At 45.5% G+C, this 19,524-nt stretch overlaps 1 protein-coding gene and 1 long non-coding RNA gene across 3 annotated transcripts; one reads left to right on the top strand and one right to left on the bottom strand.

The window, feature by feature from the left end:
* Positions 1-22: 22 nt before the first annotated feature.
* LOC124081124 (uncharacterized) lies at positions 23-1,786 on the top strand. The gene is made up of 2 exons (XR_006847962.2): positions 23-114; positions 786-1,786. It is a non-coding gene; the product is annotated as an uncharacterized LOC124081124 (long non-coding RNA).
* Nipsnap1 (nipsnap homolog 1) lies at positions 920-16,109 on the bottom strand. Of its 2 annotated transcripts, none has more exons than XM_046427290.2 (10): positions 15,977-16,109; positions 8,100-8,227; positions 7,860-7,905; positions 7,497-7,591; positions 7,051-7,121; positions 6,764-6,904; positions 6,409-6,440; positions 5,951-6,045; positions 4,608-4,691; positions 920-1,991 (listed from the first exon to the last, which is right to left on the bottom strand). In XM_046427290.2, exons 1-10 carry the CDS (start codon positions 16,072-16,074, stop codon positions 1,927-1,929), a joined length of 855 nt encoding a protein of 284 aa, XP_046283246.1. In that variant the 5' UTR covers positions 16,075-16,109; the 3' UTR covers positions 920-1,926. The 2 variants fall into 2 exon arrangements, with proteins under 2 accessions (XP_046283246.1, XP_058429550.1); XM_058573567.1 differs by lacking the exon at positions 15,977-16,109 and adding an exon at positions 12,057-12,127.
* Between the last annotated feature and the right edge of the window lie 3,415 nt (positions 16,110-19,524).

Below are 19,524 nucleotides of genomic sequence, written 5' to 3'. Positions count from 1 at the left end.
AGGAGCGGAGACCGGAAGCAAAGGCGAGGGCCCCGGAAACCCGCGGGTGCGCGTGGGAGGAAAGGAAGTGGCGGTTCTTATCAGGGGTTGCCCCTTCTCGCTCTCGGAAACCGGGTAACTTTGGCTGTGCGGTTAGGCTCTTCGGTGACTAGTTGTTTCCCCAAAGCGTAAAGCAGTCGCGCTACTAGTGGGCGCTCACTTCCCAAACTGTTTAAATAACTGTGATATGCAGAAGATTAGCACAAGAGCATGGCAGTGTCTAATTCGGTCCCTAGTGAATTTGCCTCCCAAATAGGGCCTTTCCTTTTTTCAATGGCACTAGGAATTGAACCCAGGAGCATTTTGCCTCTGAGCTACATCCCCAGCCTTTCAACTTATTTTGAGACCTGGTATAAGTTGCCAAGGCCGGCCTCCAACTTGTGATCCTCCTGCTTCAGCCTCCGGAGTCTCTGGAGTTATGGGCGCGGGCCACTTCACCCTCACTCAGCCATAACCGGACTACGACCATATTCCCCATAACACAATACACCAATGAAGGTGGCAATTCAGGGAGGGTAGAATTCAATTTTACACTGTTTTTTCCACAAGTGTGCATCACCTATTTCTCCATGTTAGTCTTGATTTGCCCAGTTCAGAATCACAACTTTTACGCAGATTTTGGATGCATCAAGTGTTTTCTATCCCCAGCATGAATTGTAAGGGTCCAGGATTTTTGGTGTAAATCCCATTTATCTGGAGCTACATTCAATATTCATTCCGAATTCTATGTTGTGCCCTTGGGTAAGGATGAAGATGCCCTCCTTGAGAGTAGCTCCAGAACACAGTACCCTCCAGAGAATGGATCACCAGGTGAAACTGAGAAGCCTGCCAGTTCTGCTTTGGGCTGAAATTACTTGCAAATGAGGAAAAGACACCATAATTTGTAGTAAATATTTAATTGATTCCATCAGCAACTCCAGCGCATTTTCCTGGTAAGGAGGCAGACTCAAGCTACCCAAGGGTTCATGAGGTATTGGGGTCACTGAGGAAGTCCCCAGAGTCACTGACCCTACTCCACAGGCTTCAGGCCCTGTAAAATAAGAGTTGGGCTGACAGAATGTCAAGTAAGGGGAAAAGAATGCTGGATGAGGGAAATACAGGCCCTGTCCTGTAGTTTTGCCTGCAAGAAGGAGGGAGGGCAGGATAAGGGCTGGAACTACATATTTAAGTTCTCAATCCCAGATAAGCTTCTCTATCTAGTATTATGGACCTTCTTGCCAATTGGTCACCTTTATTCTGTCTTCCCAGTTCTGTTTTACAAATTGTGCAAGTTCTCTTGAGTTCTAAGTTCTAGTTTCTGGGTTTCTGTTTCATGTCTGTCTCTTGCTCCCAAATTAATCCTGCTCCAATCCCTTTTCCCAGCCTCTCCGGATAGAGTCTGGATTTCATTCTAACCTTTAAGATTTGAGGGTTTATGGCAATACCAGGCTTTTCCCCAACAAGTGGGACTTGACTCAGTCTTTGCTTATGCAGTAAGGATGGCACAGTGGAGATCAGGGAATTCCTCAAAGCCTGGCCTGGTCTGACCTCCTCCCTTCACACTACCTTCTGTGCAACTATGCTAACCCAAGGGTTTCCATGCTGATACCTGGGACTGGTGGCCTTGATTATGAGGAATCTCGGGGAGAAATGTGAGAAGTCCTAAAAGGTTGCTATTCTTCATTTAGGGAAATTAGAAACTACCAGCAGAGGGGAAAGAGGTGAGTGGAAAGGCTTAGGGAAGGATGGATCTGGACAGAGCTTAAGTCCTCAGAGCCTTGTCATCTTTGTCTGAGCTGTGCACTACCCTTCAGAGTCTTCCCAGAGCCAAGAGAAATCAGGACTGGGAACTCCTCTGTCCTGGCTGCCTTGAGGGAGAAGGGGAAGGAGCTAGAGCCATCAGCAGCATCATTGTAGAGGCGAAATCTTCAAGGGGATCATGATCCGAGACTCCATGTGTCGCACCAAGGGGACTGTGGAGAAAGGAAGAGGTTGGGATAGGGGTGTAGACAAGCCAACAACCCCTCATACACACATGGACACACAAGCCGTTGAAAGAAGAGGCAGCTCAGATGCTGAAACAGGAAAGACTCATTGCCCTCCTAAAAAGGCGGATTGAAAGCATCAGGTCTCCCAAATTATGGAATGAGACAGGACTTTCAGGGTAATGAGATGAACATTTTTATTGTTCTGCTTTTTGGTACTGGGGATTGAACCCAGGGGCACTTTACTACTAAGTTACCTCCCAGTCCTTTTTAGTTTTTTATTTTGAGACAGGTTCTTACTAAATTGCTGAGGCTGGCCTCAAACTTGTGATCCTTCTGCTTCAGCATCCAAAATTGCTGGATTATAGGCGTGCACAATGGTGCCCAGCAGAAAAATTAAAAATTTACCTTCGTGTATATGTGGAAAAATAAGTGGCATAGGGCTAGGGATTTAGCTCAGTGGGACAACACTTGACTAGCATGCATGAGACCCTGAGTTCATCCCTAGCACCACAGAAACAAAAAAACCGAAAACTATCATAGTATAAAAATGCTTTCACAGATATTATTGCTAAGGACAAAGTAGGGAGATTTAAAGAAAGATATCAAAAAATCATTGTAAAGGTGGGGGTGTAGCTCAGTGAGAGTGTGTATGCTTATGAGCATGTGCAAGGTCCTAAGTTTAATTCTTGGCACTAAAACCATTTTTTTTTTTTTTTTCAGTGCTGGGATTGAACCCTGGGCCTGTGCATGCAAGGCAAGCACTCTACCAGCTGAGTTATATCCCCAGCCCTAAGACAACTTTTTACAAAAACTGGTAGGCCAGGCACAGTGGCGCACACCTATATTCCTAGTGGTTTGGGAGGCTGAGGCAGGAGGATGGTGAGTTCAAAGCCAGCCTCAGCTATTTAGTGAGGTCCTAAGGAAGTTAGCAGGACGCTGTCTCTAAATAAAATATTTTTTAAAAAAAAGGGCTGGTGATGCAGCTCAGTGGTTAAGTGCCCTTGGGTTCAATCCCTGGTATAAAAAAGAAAAAAAAAATTGTGGTAGTATAATGGAGAACAAAAGCTGTGAGGGGATCCTCAAGGTGCTGAGGTTTGAAAAACACTGAGTTAGTTCAACCACCTCATTTTACAGATGGGGAATCTGCAACCCAGAGAGAAGAGGGTCAGCTCAAGGTTACTCAGGAGGTTAGACTCTTTCCTCCTGCTCAGAGCTTTTCAGACTCTAATGTGCATACAAATCACCTGTAATTTCTTGTTACAGTGCAGATTCTGATTCAATAGGCTGGGGGAGGCTGATGCAGCATTTCTTACAAGTGTCCAGAGGATGCCAACATTGTCAATTGGAACCACACTTTGAATAGCAAGGCTTCAGCTACCTTTTTTGGAAGAGACATTCTTAGCCAGGAATGGTGCATGCCTCTAATCCCAGTGACTCAGGAGGCTGAAGCGTGAGGATTACAAATTCAAGCCCAGCCTCTACAATTTAGGGAGACCCTAAACAACTTAGTGAGACCCTGTCTCAAAATAGAAAATAAAAAGACCTGGGGATGTGACTCAGTGGTTAAGCACCCTTGTTCAATCCTTGGTCTCTGCCTCCCCCCGAAAAAAAGACATTGTTCCTGACACTAGCTGTTAAGTGTGGAAGCTTAATTATGCTCAAGAGAAGGGACAGGCTCTTATTTATGAGGCTCCACCCACCCACCACAGTTCCCCACAGATAGTCAACATCTACTGACTCTAGGTGGTTCTCTGGGGTTCTAGTGGCAAACACCATGAGCAAAAAACTTGCTTAAAAACTTTACTGAATGATTTCTCTATGCCAGAGTCAGGACATAGCACTTTTTAGCCAGACATGATCCCAGTGACTTGTGAGGCTAAGGTAGGAGGAGACACAAGGCCAGCTTCAGCAATTTAGTGAGGCCTAAACAACTTAGATGAGACCCTGTTTCAAAATAAAAAATAAAAAAGGGCTAGGGATGTGGCTCAGTGGTTAAGTACCCCTGGGTTCAATCTGCTGTACAAAAGGGGTGAGGAGCACTTTTCATACATTAGTTCATGAAGTCCTCTCTGTAGCCATCTGAGGGAAACTAGTACCATCACTCTCTCACAGATGAGGAAGCAGCCTCAGGCACTCAGCTATAACACCAACACATCTCCATCCCCCGAGAGTACTCACTTAAGACTGCTTATATCATGTGGAAAGTACCACTATGATAAAAACACACAAACTTATTATTTAAAAGTGAATTCTGAAGCCAGGCACAGTGGCATGTCCTTGTAATCCCAGTGACTTGGGAGGCTGAGGCAGGAGAATCACAACGTCAAAGCCAGCCTCAGCAATTTAATGAGACCCTAAGAAACTTAGTGAGACCTTGTCTCAAAATTTTAAAAAAGAAAAAGGGGTGGGGATGTAGCTCAGTGGTAAAGCACCCTTGGGTTAAATCCCCAATACCAAAAAAGAAAAAAAAGAAATGAATCCCCCAATTACTGGATGTGAAACTAGATCTCTTTGTAGAGGGGATTGCATCCTTTCATTCTCAGACAGGGCTCCCAGCAGATGACCTCCAAAGGTCCCAGTGACTGCCAGAATGGTGCTCACCTGTATAGTAGACATTTTCATCCCAGCCCCTCTTCCTCCAGGCAGCATTTCGAGTCTCCTCCCGAGACTGCAGGTCTTTATAAGCTGTGGGAAAGGCACAGAGGATCTGATCCCTTCTCCAGCACAGGGTCCCCTTTCCACTGTGCCAAATTCTGCCCAGCTTTTTTTTTTTTCTTCCCCAGATGCCTCCCTTGGACTATTAGCAAACAATGTCTACTTTGTCAATCTTATCCAACCAGATGTACAAAAAAGATTAATTTCAGATGACCACAAATACTGCTATTAGAAAAGAGACAGGGAGATAAAGAAGACAAGAAAAGCCTCTCTGAGGGGGTGAAGTGGAAACTCAGAGCTACAGGAGGAGGAGCTGGCTGTGAATTGCTGGGGGATGGCATTCTTAAGGGAAAAGCACTTACAAAGGCCCTGCAGTGGGGAATGGCCTTCAGGGTTTAAGGCGTGGACATGTCAATTCCAAAATGTATATGTTTAGCCCCAAACTCTCCTGTGGATTCCAGACTGCATTGCAGTGCCCATGTGACATCTTAAGTATGTCAGTATCTTAAATGTAACATTCTGAGGGCCAAAATTACACTCCTGACTCCTCCTCCTTGCTCTTCTCCTTGCTCCACCACAGATGATTCATTCTCAAGTTCCACTGGTTGAACCTCTAGACTAATGAATCTGTGGACATCTCAGCAGTCCACTGCCACTTCCTGAGGCTAGGCCCCATCCTTGTCTGCATGAACTGATGGAGCATCTCCTGAGGCCCAGCTTTCTCTTTTGCTTCCCTACCAAACACCCTCAGTAACGCACACAGCAGCCAGAGGAATCCTGTTAGAAGGCTGCTCCAGCCTCCCACTCCATTTATGATAAATCCCAGCTCTTCTCTGTGGCCTGTAAGGCTCAGCCTGATCTGGTGTCTGTTGTCTCACTTTATTCCCCACTCATTCCATACCAGTCTCCTTTCTCTACCTCAAACCTCAAAGGCCTTTCCTCATTGCATGGCCTTTGCACATGCTGTTCTCTCCATTCACAATGCAATTCACAGCTGGCTCCTTCTCACCCTTTAATTCTGAGCTTACATTTACCCCTCAGAGAGGCCTTTTCTACCCAAGCCCATATAGGTTCTCCGTGTTTTTTCCTATCATCTCCCCCAGTCTCTTTTCTACAAATAATATTTGTAATCATCTGAAATGAGTTACTTTGGCTTGTTTACATCTGAAGTAATGTCTCCCTCTACTAGTCTGTAAGTTCCACAAGGGTACTAATGTATCCCTCTGGTTTACAGAGTGCTAATGGATAAAGGGGACAAACAGAAAGCTCCTGGAAGGTCCCTGACCTACCCCAGAGGTGGTGCACAACGTAGAGCTCTCCTATCTGTGAGAAGAAGCCGCCTACTGCCTCCTGGTTCTCCTGTCGGTACTTGATGGCCCGAGCCCTAGAGATGGCAGAGAGTGTGGGGCAGGAGCCAGTCTGGTGCACAGGGCCTCCTGAGCTGGACCCAGGCTGATTCCTTGGCCACACCTCACAGCAGAGGGCTGAGGTGGGGCCCGTGGCTCTCAGAGATGCTGAGGGAATAGGATAATGGAGATACAGATGCTGGCTGCTTTCCTACAAAGGGAAACCTCACCATTTACTAGGAGATCTGCATCTCCTCATAGGATCTTTCTCCAGGATCTGGGAGGGACAGAGGATGCTGGGTTTCCTGTGACATGGCCCTGGGAAAGTGGCCCACCAGAAGCCGTGCTGGGGCAGGACAGCAAGCATTCCCCACATTCCCAGCCCCGATGCCACCACTCACCAGTTGTTCCCCCACTCAATCATGGTTCCTGGCTGAAAGAGAACCAGAAAGAGGAGGGGAATGAGCCCCCACCTTGGATTCCTAGCATCATAACATGGCAGAGATGAAAAACTGTCCTATCTCCCTAGCTCCGGGAGCAACTTGGAAATAGGCCCCATTCATGAGCCCTGACTTACACCTGGAATGCAGGTACAGACATGAATGTACACACCTCTGCTCCAAGCACATAGGAAGGAAAAGGCCAGAAATACAGACTATGTGCTGGGGCACATGGCCCACCCACCTAGGGGCATCCATAGAGCAACATGCAGCAGGGAGGGTGGGGGACAAAGGGGATCTTTTGGGAGGGAGATACCTTGAGCTTGTATGTTCTCAGTTCATAGATGTTGGGGCCCGCTCTAGGCTGTGGCTCATTCCAGAAGCTAAACTCCAGGAGCAACTGGTTTCTCCTAGATAGCAGCATACAGCTCCGCTCCTTTCGGAACTCCAGGTACTCCTGTGGGCATGGCAGTATGGGTACAGTAGCTAGGAAGTGCCCTCCACCCCAGCAGTGTGCCCTGTGGGCTAGTAGAGGAGCCCCCAGCAGCAGGGCTGGGCCAGAACTAATATCCAAAGAGGTTGGTCAAGTGGACACTGACATACCTTGTTGTTTTTGAGCTTGTTCATGCAGTCCATGAGGGCCGGGTAGCCGCCTGAGAATCTCCACAGGTGCACTGTTGTGGGGAGGTACAGATCAGGGGACTTCCAGGATCCCGCCTGGCTCATGCAAGTGTGGATGTGGCAGTGTGCATGGAGGGTGAGATAAGGCTCGATGGAGAAGGACTCGCAGGTCACAGAGGGTACAGGAGAATCCTGGCCCATGTTTAGCAGGGGAGTGAGGCAACAAGATGTGTGTTGAGAAAGACCCTCCCCTGCTAGGAGCTGTTGTGAAAGGAGTACAAGGCAGAGAGATGCGAGAGGTCTAGAGGACAGAGTGAGTAGTTAGTGCGTCTGAGGCAATAAAATCAAAAATCATCTTATACTGGTAATATATTTGTAGGAGCATACAGAAAGATGAGTAGGTGGTGTTAGGGAGATGGGCACCTCACCTGCCTGGTCCTGTTCCCCATACCATGTGTTCCAGTTGCCCACAAGTGAGCAGGGATAGTCCTCATCCAGGTGCAGCTTAGGCAGCACAGCCTCCCTGTGGGAGGAACACAGAGACAGAGGACAAGGCTCACACCAGCCAATAGGGCCCTATGAATAAGGGTTTCAAATCAGGCCCCCTGAATCAGAGCTCAGTCTATCTCTAAGATGCACAGGCTGGACAAGACATCCTTAGGACTTCCAGCAAGGAAATCCACATCTCCTGGATTTTGGCAAGAAGGAGGGAGAAGATGTTCTGAGGCTTTTCTGGGATTGGGGTCCCTCAAGCAGGGGCTACGACAGGCCAATGGAGAAAAGATGCTCACGTCAGGCTGTTGTAGGCATCCAGACACTCAGGCTTCACATTGTGAACTGCAACAGAGGACAGATAGTGGGAGGTGAAACAGGGTGTGTGTGGGTGTGTCTTCATTTGGGGTGGGTGGAACCATTAAAGCCAAAGCTCCCAGGATAGCAGAGAATGTTCCCAACCTTTCATCTCCATGTTGGAACCTCAAAGAGACCTGAGACCCTGAGAGGGAAGGGCTGTCAGCCCAGCAGCCACTCACACTGGATCTTATAGAGGTTGCTGGTCTCCTTCTTGGACAGCAGGGTGGAGTGGGCATCCTTCCGAGGATCCACCTTGTGGACAAAGAGGGACCGAAACCAGCTGCCTTCATTGTCCTTGGAATAGAAACTGTAGGACAAAAAAGTTTAGGGAGACATGCACGGGTAGTAATTCCATCTGCCTAGATGTCATGCTCTGGGATTAGAGATGTAGATCAGTGGTACAGCACTTAACTACCAAGCCTGAGGACCTGGGTTCGATCCCCAACACCCCCACCAAAAAAAAAAAAAAAAAAAAGTGTCAGATGTCTTACTCCCCAAGGCTGGTGATTTTGGGCCATGGAATCCCATTGCAGCTTGAGTGTGAAATGCCAACAACCTGGCTGACTTGAGATCCCAGCTGTCCAGTCTGCAGCTTTGTAGGATCTCAGAAGTATGGGAGAGGCAGCCTCACCTCTAACCTCTCTCTTTAGCCTCCTTTCATATACTTCCCCCTTTCCCAAAGGGTCTTCTACTTGGGCCAACAATTGTAGCCATTTACAAGAGAATCAACCCCTGCTTGAGATTTGCTGGGATTGGGGTCTTGTCAAGGACTTGCCTAAGTCCTTGACAACCCAACCTATCTCGTTGCCCCACACACACACACACCTGTGTTTGCCACTTTCCAGGTGTACTCTACCCTGAACACACCAGGCTCTTTTACTATGTTGCTTCTTTGTAATTTCTGTCCCTTCCGATGGGAAGACTGTACTCACTGTCTTCCCCTCAGCTCATACTGCACTTGCCCTGTGCCCACTTAGGTCCTACAGAGAGCCAAACACAAATAAGCCTTGTCCTTGAGGAGGTCACAGTTCACTTTAAGACACCGGGTGAGCAGGCCTTAAACTCTGCCTTCAGCAGTCTGGGAAGTGAGGAGATGACTTGATCAGTCTCCAGGGCTGATTTGGCAGATACAGGCAGAGGGTGGGTAAGAAGCATTACAAGGCCTTGATTTATTCACTGGGCCAAAGCTGGCCCACCCAGATAGGGTGCAGTGAAACACAATAAACCAGTGAACATGATTATGCATTTTGATTATGAGACTGTAGTTTAGAGCTGGGGGACCTGTGGAAGATCCTGCCAGTTGGGGACTGTTACCTCCCCATACATATGCAAGGTTCCAGCAAGGGCAGGCTTATTTTGAGACTGTCTCCTTATTCTGTGGTCTCATGGCCTGGCCTGAAAAGCAAATGTGCTGGAGAGATGGTGTGTAGCAGCAGCAAACCCTCTTCCTTTTCAAGCCTCTAGCAAATAACAACATCACTTTTGCTGGGCATGGTGGCGCACACCTTTAATCTAAGCAGCCTGGGAAACTAAGGCAGGAGGATCCCAAATTCAAAGCCAGCCTTAGCAACTTTAGTGAGGCTGTAAGCCACCTAGTGAGACCCTGCCTCAAAATGAAAAGTAAAAAGGGCTGGCAATGTACAAAGCTCCTGGGTTCTATCCCTGGTACCAAAATATGGATCAGCCTCTGGGACTGATAAAATAAAAAGATCTAGAGGGCTGGGGTTGTGTAGCTCAGTGGTAGAGCACTTGCCTTGTACACTTGAGGCCGGTTCAATTTTCAACACCATATAAAAATAAATAAAAATAAAAATATCGCATCCACCTACAACTAAAAAGAATATATATATATATATATATATATATATATATATATATATATATATAAAAAGAAAAGATCATGGGACCAGAGGTATTGCTCAATGGTAGAGCGAGTAGTTAGTGCGTCTGAGGCAATAAAATCCTCAGCAATAAAATTAAAAATCATCTTATACTGGCAATATATTTGTAGGAGCATACAGAAAGATGAGAAATTATTTTTCAAAACCATTAATTCAGTAGTGTCTCCTTATCTGTGAGAGATATATTCCAAGACCCCAAAACCCTATATAAACTATGTTTTTTCAAACTATGTGTATACTTATGCTAAAGTTTAATTTATAATCCAGACACAGTAAGAGATTAACAATGCTAATAATAAACTAAAAGAAATATAACAATATTCTGTAATAAAATCATGAATGTCATCTCTGTTTACTTCTGGAATTTTCCATTTAATATTTTCCAACTACAATTGGTGGCGGATAATGGAAATCATGGTAAATGAAACAAGGGATAAAGGAGGACTACTATATTGCTTTCCTGGGAGAGGGAAGAGGCAGATGGTTAAATTTTTCTCTATTAATTTTAAGTTTTTCTAAAAGATAAAAACTATTGGTTTAAGCATTTCTAAATTACCTGTCAATCACTGTACATATATTTATTTTATTAACAAAAAGCAAAAAGATAATTATCAATAGATGGATAGTATGGTCTGGGAAATTAGGAGCCTCTAAGCCAGGGATCCCTGATGAATTTTTTTTTTAATATTTTTTTTAGTTGTAGATGGAGACAGTACCTTTGTTTCTATTTTTTGTGGTGTCGAGGATCGAACCCAGTGCTTCATGCATGCTAGGCAAGCGCTCAACCACTGAGCCACAACCCTGGGCACCCCCGATGAAATTTTCAGTTATATAATCTCACTGAATCCATGCAATGACCTTATATTGTTGGTACTACCACTGTCCCCATTTCCAGGAGGATAAAATAGAAGCTCAGAGTTCAAGGGATTTGCCAAAGTCACACAGAAAATTAGGGAGCAGAGTTCTTTTCTGTCTTCTTCCTTTCTTTATTTCTATTTATTTATTTAGGTACCGGGGATTGAACTCAGGGGGACTCAACCACTGAATATACTCCCAGCCACTTTTTAAAATTTTATTTATAGACAGGGTCTCACTTTGCTAAGCACCTTGCTGTTGCTGAGGCTTTGAACTTGTGATCCTCCTGTCTCAGCCTCCCAAGTTGCTGGGATTATAGGCGTGTGCCACCATGCCCAGCCCAATTTATTTATTTTCTTATTCTAAGTCAGGGTTTTGCTAAATTGCCAAGGGTGGCCTGTAATTTGCAATCCTCCTGCCTCAGCCTCCCAAGTAGCTGGGATTATAGGCATGCAATATTGCACCTGGCAAGAGCTCTTTCCTTGAAGGTCAGCCCTCTCACCTCATGTAGGCACTGAGGGACCTGACCTTGGTTTGAATGTAAAGGGGCTGCTAATTCCTGGAGGAGAGTGGATCTCTATTTGTCAACCAAGACCTTTGCTCCACAGCTAGGCTTCCTATAATTTATTAACATCAGTAGTACCAATATAAATAGGCAGTTATCTAGTCCTGAGGAAAGTGCTAGGGGGCTAAAATGCTGGGGAGGAGAAAAGGACCCAGGAGCTCTGATGGGCTCCCATCTCTTCCCACTATCCTCTAATCCTTTCTGCCTATGGGCTTCAGTTTCTGCATTTGTTAAGTGAGCAGGGCAGAGCAACCCACTTTGAAATATCTTTTTCTAAGGTAAAATCCAACAATTGACTTATCCAAAATCCTGGGATGGATCTGAACTCCAGCACCTTCAAGTACATATTTTGAAGAATTCAAGTTTCACTTTCTCAGTGAATCTGCAATGTCCTATCCTTGATCTTCTCAACCCCTTTCACACTGCTCTTTTATTTTGTCTGCAGTGACTTCTAAAACACCATGTCTGGGTACAGTGGCACACACTTGTAATCCCAGCAGCTCAGCAGACAGAGGCAAGAGGATCACAAGTTCAAGGCAAGCCTCAGCAACTGAGTGAGGCCATAAGCAACTAGGATATGGCTCAGTGGTTAAATGCCTTGGGTTCAATCCAAAAACAAAATAAAACACTATGTCAGGGGCTGGGGTTATAGCTCAGTGGTAGAGTGCTTGCCTCACACATGTGAGACACTGCTGAGTTCCATCCTCAGCAACACATAAAAACAAATAAATAAAGACATTGTGTCCATTAAAAAAAAAAAAAAAAAAAAGCATTATACCAGGGCAGGGGGTGTAGCTCAGTGGTAGAGAACTTGCCTAGCATGCACAAGGACCTGGGTTTGACATCCAACCCTACAAAAAATAAAACACATTGTATCAAAAAAAATTTTTTCTGTTACTTATTATATACTAAGTTTATTGTCTGTGTGCCCATCAGAAGCAGCCCCACTAGGCAGCGACTTGGTCTGTTCTGCTACATCTCCACTTTATCCCCAGTTTCTGGAATAGGACTGGGTACATGGTATCTGTGACTCAATCTGTATTTGGGAAATCAATAAATGGGCTGAGCAGGAAGGGTTAAGATATAGTTGCAATGAAAATGATGAAAGCTGGAGGTAAGAAAGGAAAGAAATTTTGGAACTTGGCCTAGAATACAGACTCAGGAATCAAGGACCTTTTTCATTCTCAACAACAGCAGAATTAGCCCCTAAGAGCACAGACTCTGGACAAACCCAGGTTCTAGTCCTAGCTCAGCTTCATCTTTCTGGGCCTCACTTTCCTCATCGGTAAAATAGGAGCCACTGAGCAGGTCTTTAGAGAAAGGGCCTAACATACAGTGCAACTAATATCACCATCCCTACCTACTTACCTTCCTACTGGATCTCCCAGCTCCCACTTTCCCCATCTTTTCCTAATCTGCTCCTCTATCTTTAAAGTGCCTTTTACCTTTTTCTTTCTTTTTTCTTTTTTTGCTTTTTCCTAAAGGGATGGGTATGGAACCCAGGGCCTCTAGCATGCTACGCAAGTGCTCTACCACTGAGCTACAGTCCCACCCTTTAAAGCATCATCATATGTGTGTGTATGTGTTTGTATATATATGTATATACATATATATATGTGTGTGTGTGTGTGTGTATGTATGTGTGTATGTGTGTATATATATATATATATATATATATATATATATATATATATATATAGGAGATGGACACAATACTTTTATTTATTTTTTATGTGGTGCTGAGGATCGAACCTAGTATCTCACATGTACTAGACAAGCACTCTACCTGAGCTACAATCCCAGCCCAAGCACCATTTTTAAGATGCCCAATGCCTCTAAAACAAAGGTTGAAGGTCTCCTCTGGGGATTCTAGATTTTATCTACTTTGGTGAGGGTTCCAGAGTGAATTCCTTTTTGAAGTTGGCAACTAGAGAGCCAGGATTCCCTATCTCAGCAGGTATCAAACTAACAGTGTCAGTATTACCTGGGAACTTGTGAGAAATTCTTAGGCCCCACCCCAGTAGTGCAACAAAAACTCTAAGGATAGGTTTAGCAGTCTGAGTTTTTATAAGCCCACTGGGGATTCTGATATAGGCACAAGGTTGAGGATCATTGCTTCAGAACTGTTCCAATTTCATCTTTTCTTCATGTAATCTCAGTAAATCATCTCAGAAATGCCAAAAATCCTGGAATCTAAACTATATTAAGAATGCCACTTAAGCTCAGAAAAACAAGATAAAGTTTTGTCCAATCTGTTAGAAGGATCTGCCCCAGCTAGACTGCTCCAGCCCTTCCCCACAAAAATATCTCTAGTATTTCCCCCTGAACTCTTTCATCAATGTTATCTGGATATGTCTTTTTCCCTAGGCACATGGGATGCTACTAGTTAATGTCTTTCCATCTCCCAGATACCCAGTATAGTGCTTTTGACATAGTAGTTGCCAATAAATATTTGACCCAGATGAGAACTTTTCTCTCTCTTAAGGAAAAGCTATTGTAGATGACATATTCATACTGCCAATAGTGATCAACAGTCTGATGCCTCCCCACATAAAACCCAGAATGTTCTAGTTTATACACTAAAAGGCTTGGCTCTATGCATGTCTCATTTGAAAAGCTTGACTTTAGAGAGGGGCTGCATTTCTGCTTCTTGTTCTAGGGCTGTCTTCAGCTAGAAGAACTGAAATTTTGTTAACAAGACAACTGAAGCAGCAGTTAAAAGTAACCAGTGTTACTTATTATGAGCACTTACTGTATGCTAAATATTAATCCTTACAGCATATTTTTAAAATAATGAGTCTGGCACTGAGGATATAGCTCAGTGGTGGAACACTTCCCTAGCATGCACAAGGTCCTGGGTTTGATCCCCAGCACCACCCATCCACCCACCTACACATGAAATACAAGGAGGCTCAGAGATGTTTCCAATTCAGGTCTGTCTGATCTCAAGGCCCAGCCTCTGTTTCCATCCCAGCAGCCTCATTGCCCCCAAACCTCAAGAAACCAGAAGGGCTATTGATGGTCCCACTAATGACTCCAGAAAGGAGGCAGGCAGAGGATCAGCAAGAGGTACCCAATGTGGGACCACAAACTATAAAACTGCAAAACAGTTTTTGAGGGACTTGATAAATACTAATCTATATGCCTTCCCAGCAATCCAGTGAAAAGTGCCAAGCAGGGATTACCATGCCCACTTTACAGAGAAGGAAACCATAGCTCAGTGGAGCTTTAATGACACATCCCAAGTTACCAAATGCAACTGAGGACAGCAGGCTGTCTCTAAGTCTCCCACTCCTTTTGTAGCCCCTGGGTATCCACACAAATGATTTTATCACCAAATGATTCTGTTCCTTCCCCGATCTCAATGTCTTCACCTAGAAAACATGGGCCTACAAAAGATTATCTCCATGAGGCCTTTTCAACCCTGACATTTTGTGGGGTCTAGGGTAGAAATCGCCTGAGATACAGGTTTGAGCAAGGGATAACACTTGAGTGCATCAGGTGACACATCACAAGCATGACCTCTTCAGTCCTCAACACTCCTAGCATATACATCCTATTTGTCATCCTCATTTTACAGATAAGGAAACTGAGGCTTGAAGAAGTCAAATGTCATACTGAAGGGCACCTTTCAAAAAATGGCTGATTTAAATTTGCTAGCGCCAGGCAAACTCCAGGTTCATTTTATGATGTCAACCTTCTCATTCATTATCAGGTAGTCCAGGTGAGGGGCACATGCTTGGCTCCTATTTCCCAGTGTCCAAAGGGCTCACTGCATAGTGCTCTAACATCTCACAGGTTTAACAGAACTCTGCAGCTTCACTCCTGGGCTGCTGGGCAGGAGGAAATACTGCTTCCTTTTCACAAGTGGGAGAAAGTGTTCTCACTTCTTTGGCAAATATTCTTGAGCATATACTGTCCTGATCCCTGTGGGGGTGGGGAATTGAGGAAACAGAAAAATTAGGTAATGGTCTAATGGGGCAGATAGATAAGCACCAAGTCATAAGTACACAGGGTGATATGTGCAGATATGGGGGAAGTACAGGGCACTGAATGGAGGAGGGAGGAGTTGCCTAGAGTCACTCAGGGGAAGCCAAGCCCTGTCTCAGCCCAGGACAAACAAAAGCCTTGGGTGAGCACATGGTCCGGCCAGCCTCCCTCCCCCAGAAAGCCATCAGTTATGGTGCAAAGTGCAAGGTACACTCAGGCTCCACTACTGCCACTGCACAGCATGGAGACTGACCTTGGACAATTCCCATCTTAGGCTTCTGTTGACCCACCTGTACAGTTCAGAGTGGGGAAGCAAAAGATCTGTAAGGCAATGGTCCTTGGGGCACCCCCACCTGTACCCTCGCCCTCATCTCTTCCTCCTAGAACTTGCTGAGGAAGAAAGTGCCTCGCCCAGAAACCCCCAGCGGGTGCTAAATCATAGTCTCGGGCAAAGGCCCCAGGAAAGGGGCAATACTACTATCCTTGGTTCCCCCAGAACCTGCCCCTCCCACTCAATCCATCTTTCATTCTTCAGGGACAGCCAGATTCCCACCAGCACAAAGACCCTGCCCTTACTTTCTCACCTCCCCCATTCTTTCCCAGACCCTCCCCAGGCCTAGATCCTGGCTCCGCCTCTAATCCTTGGACTCCAAACCAGGAGTCTCCGCCCCTCCCCCAGGCCCAGACCCTGGCCGCCGCCCCTGCAACTCAGCTCGCGGCCGCCGCCTCCCAGCCAGGCTCTCACCGCGTCGCCGCCGCAGCCGCGACGTCCCCTGCGCGGGGTCCCGGGTTCCCCAGCACCCGCCGCGCCGCTGCAGAGATGCTGCACAGACGCGGAGCCATGTTGTAGCGGCGCAGGTTGGAGGAAGGCCCCGCCCCCGAACCCGGCGGCGGAGGCGGGGCGCTTGTAGGCTCCGCCCCTTCAAGTCGCCCGGCCTCCCTCTGCTCTTGGCCGGGTGGGCGCTGCGCACCTGCGTTCTCCAGCTCCGCAGGTGCTCGGTAGAGAGCCTGGTGCAGATTTCTGAGCTCTTGAGGCTCTACGGCTGACTCGCTCTGTTGTCTTGAACAAGCCTTTTCCCACTCTGGGTCTCAGTGTTCAACTCGATAAAACGGGAGCCTCAAACAGTGATACCTGGGATCCAGAGAATGGGCCAAGGAAAGTCAGTAAGCCCCCTGAAATTGTATACAAGATTATGTGAGTTCTCCCATCCCCAGTGCTGGGAATCAAACTCAGGTGCTCACACATGCTAAGAATGTGCTCTGCCCACCCCTCCCTCTGGGGCATGACTACCCTTTATCATACTATCAAAGAAACAAACTCTTTAACAATTTAAGACAATTGGGCAAGACTCTGGACAACCACTGTGTTTTCTCTCCAGCATCTTTTGCTTTTTAATCTTCCTTTACCTTCTCTGTACGAACCTCCTAGACCTCACATACACTTTCAAAGTTCCTTTGCCTGTCGTCCAAATTAATTCCTTCTCAACCCATAATCCCTCAGATAACAGACAGGAATGGAAAGCCTAAAGATCCCACGGTGGGCGGACCCAGGGACAGAGCTACACCTCCCCCAAAAGAATGTCCACCCACTCACTGGTGTTTTCCTCCTGGTGTGCTTGGGTGGAGAGTTGGAGGGCAGGCTTTAATTTCTTGATTGTTTTAAATAGTGAATCTGCCTGGCTAGGCCCTGTGCTCTGAGACACCAAAAATTGACAGAACAAGCACCATACTGCTCAGCGGGTCCGAAGAATATCAAGTCACCACTGATTTTGAACCCCTCCAGGGCGAGGCCTCAGCCGCTTATCCTTCCCTCATCTCTCCTGCCTGATGTATTAAGGATTTACCAAATAAGTGAAAAATATTCATAGATACATTTGTCAATTGTGATAGAGGCTATGAAGAAATATGGGTAGAACTTGTAATGGGGGTGAGGAAAGCATAGGGAAGTTCTTTAAAGACTTCCAATATCTGTGATGACTTTTGTAAGGAAGTTATATTTGAATGATGTTTTTCTTTTTTCCCTAAGTTTTCTTTTTCTCTTTCTTTTTCTTTTCTTTTCTTATTTTTTTTAGTTGGGGCGCGGGGGTTACCAGAATGAACCCAGGGGCGATTAACTGCTGAGTCACATCCCCAGCCCTTTTTTGTTTTATTTTGAAACAGGGTCTAAGAGCCTCCTAAATTGCTGAGGCTGGCTTTGAACTGGCAATCCTCCTGCTTCAGCCTCCTGAGCAGGTGTCAGCCTTCTCTTCTGGTGCCTTTCCTAATTTTTCTAAAGTTGCTACAATGAACATGTATTTTGTGACTTATTTAAAAAGGAAACTGTATATCAACTTGATAAATGGAAAGCAGAATTAATTGTCATAAGCAGGTGGAATCATCAAAATAAATGCAATGAAAACAACAGTATTGATGTTCCAATGTAGCTAAAGCAGAGGCTATGAGTTTATAGCTTGAGCCCTTTGATAACAAAGTAAAGCACCTAGAAGGGGTCAGAGGCATAACTGTGCCCCATTTATGTGCACATGTGCTCTGTCTCTCTATCTCTCTCTCTTTTCTTTTTTTGGACCCGAGATTTAACCCAGAGTCATTTTACCATCGAGCCACATCTCCAGCCCTTTTTAGTTTTTGTTTTTGAGTCAGGGTCTTACTGAATTGCTTAGGACTCACTAAGTGTCGAGGTTGAACTTGAACTTGCAATCCTTCTGCCTCAGCTTCCCAGGCCACTGGGGTTACAGGCGAGCACCACTGGCACCTGGCCCTAATTGCTGTTTGAGGTTATAAGAAAACCTGAAAGCAGTGAGTTTTTCATTCTGGAAATCAGTGTATTCTCTACAGGGCCCCCAGTTACAGCCACTCTGGAAAAACCAGATGGGTAGACAGAGGAAGAGCAAATGGAGACATCACTAGAGTCATGCAGTGGGAGCTTGTTCTTCCCTTAGAAACCAAGTGTGACAGACTGAGTGTAAGAGACAGAAGCAACCACTTGCAGAAGGCCTGACTTTGGACTTGAATTTCTAAGGATGAATAGAAGTTTTCCAGGAGTAGAGGGAAGGGAAAACCTCAGAAGCAATGTGTACACAATACAGTTGTCCTCAGAAAATCTGTGGAGGGTTGGTCTTAGGACCTCTTATAGATAAAAAGAAAACCCATGGATGGGGCTGGGGTTGTAGTAGAGCTCTCGCCTAGCATGTGCAAGGCCCTGGGTTTGATCCTCAGCACCACATAAAAATAAATAAATAAATAAATAAATAAACAAACAAACAAATAAATAAAGGTATTGTGTCCAACTACAACTGAAAAATAAATATTAAGAAAAACCCATGGATGTTCAAGTCCTTTATATACCAATAATATTCGTATAACCTATGTGTTTCTAACATCAAAGATTATGTGTATGTTAATGTAAATAGTTGTTATACTAGTAACAAAAAATAAGACAAGCCAGGCAAGCCAGGCATGGTAGAGCATGTCTGTAATCTCAGTGGCTTGGGAGGCTAAGGCAGGAGAATCACAGGTTTGAAGCCAGCCTTAGCAACTTAGTGAGGCTATGAGCAACCTAGTGAGACCCTTTCTCAAAATAAAAAAATAAAAAGGGTTGAGGATGGAGCTCAGTGGTTAAGAGCCCTTGGATTCATTCCCTGATACCAAAAATTAAAATAAAAAATACTTATTTTACTGTATTATTTAGGGAATAGTGATAAAAAAAAAAAGTTTGTACATGTTCAGTACAGACACTATTTGGGAGGGAGATCCCAGGGATTGAACTCAGGGGCACTCAACCACTGAGCCCCATCCCCAACCTTATTTTGTATTTTATTTAGAGACAGGGTCTCACTGAGTTGCTAAGTGCCTCACTAGTTGCTGAGACTGGATTTGAACTTGCAATCCTTCTGCCTCAGCCTCCCAAGCTGCTGGGATTATAGGCATGTGCCACCAAGCCTGGCTAGACACTTTTTCCCAAATGTTTTCAATCCACAATTGGTTGAATCCAAGATGTGGAACCCATAGTGCAAAGGACTGATGTTATGTGAAGGGTCTTCCAGGGAGAAAGCACAATGGAATGTAATCAAATGTTGGTGATTTATGTGGCAGCAGCTTCCCACTCAGTACAAAGGATAATTTTCTAACAATGGAATGGGCAACCCTTGGTGACCTGTCACTGAATAATGCCAGCACAGTGTGCATAGTAACTCATTGGTCATGTGGTAGAGGACATTTGGTAATCAAATCACAGAATCAAGACCCATGGACCGGGAGGGGCTGGCCCTGCTGGTCTGGGGAGAGCATCTCCTT

Source organism: Marmota monax, unplaced genomic scaffold (genome assembly GCF_021218885.2).
Source record: "Marmota monax isolate L192 unplaced genomic scaffold, Marmota_monax_Labrador192_F-V1.1 WCK01_AAM20220418_F8-fsc00177, whole genome shotgun sequence".
Taxonomy (NCBI): Eukaryota; Metazoa; Chordata; class Mammalia; order Rodentia; family Sciuridae; genus Marmota; species Marmota monax.
This window is presented reverse-complemented; position numbering and strand designations above follow the sequence as displayed.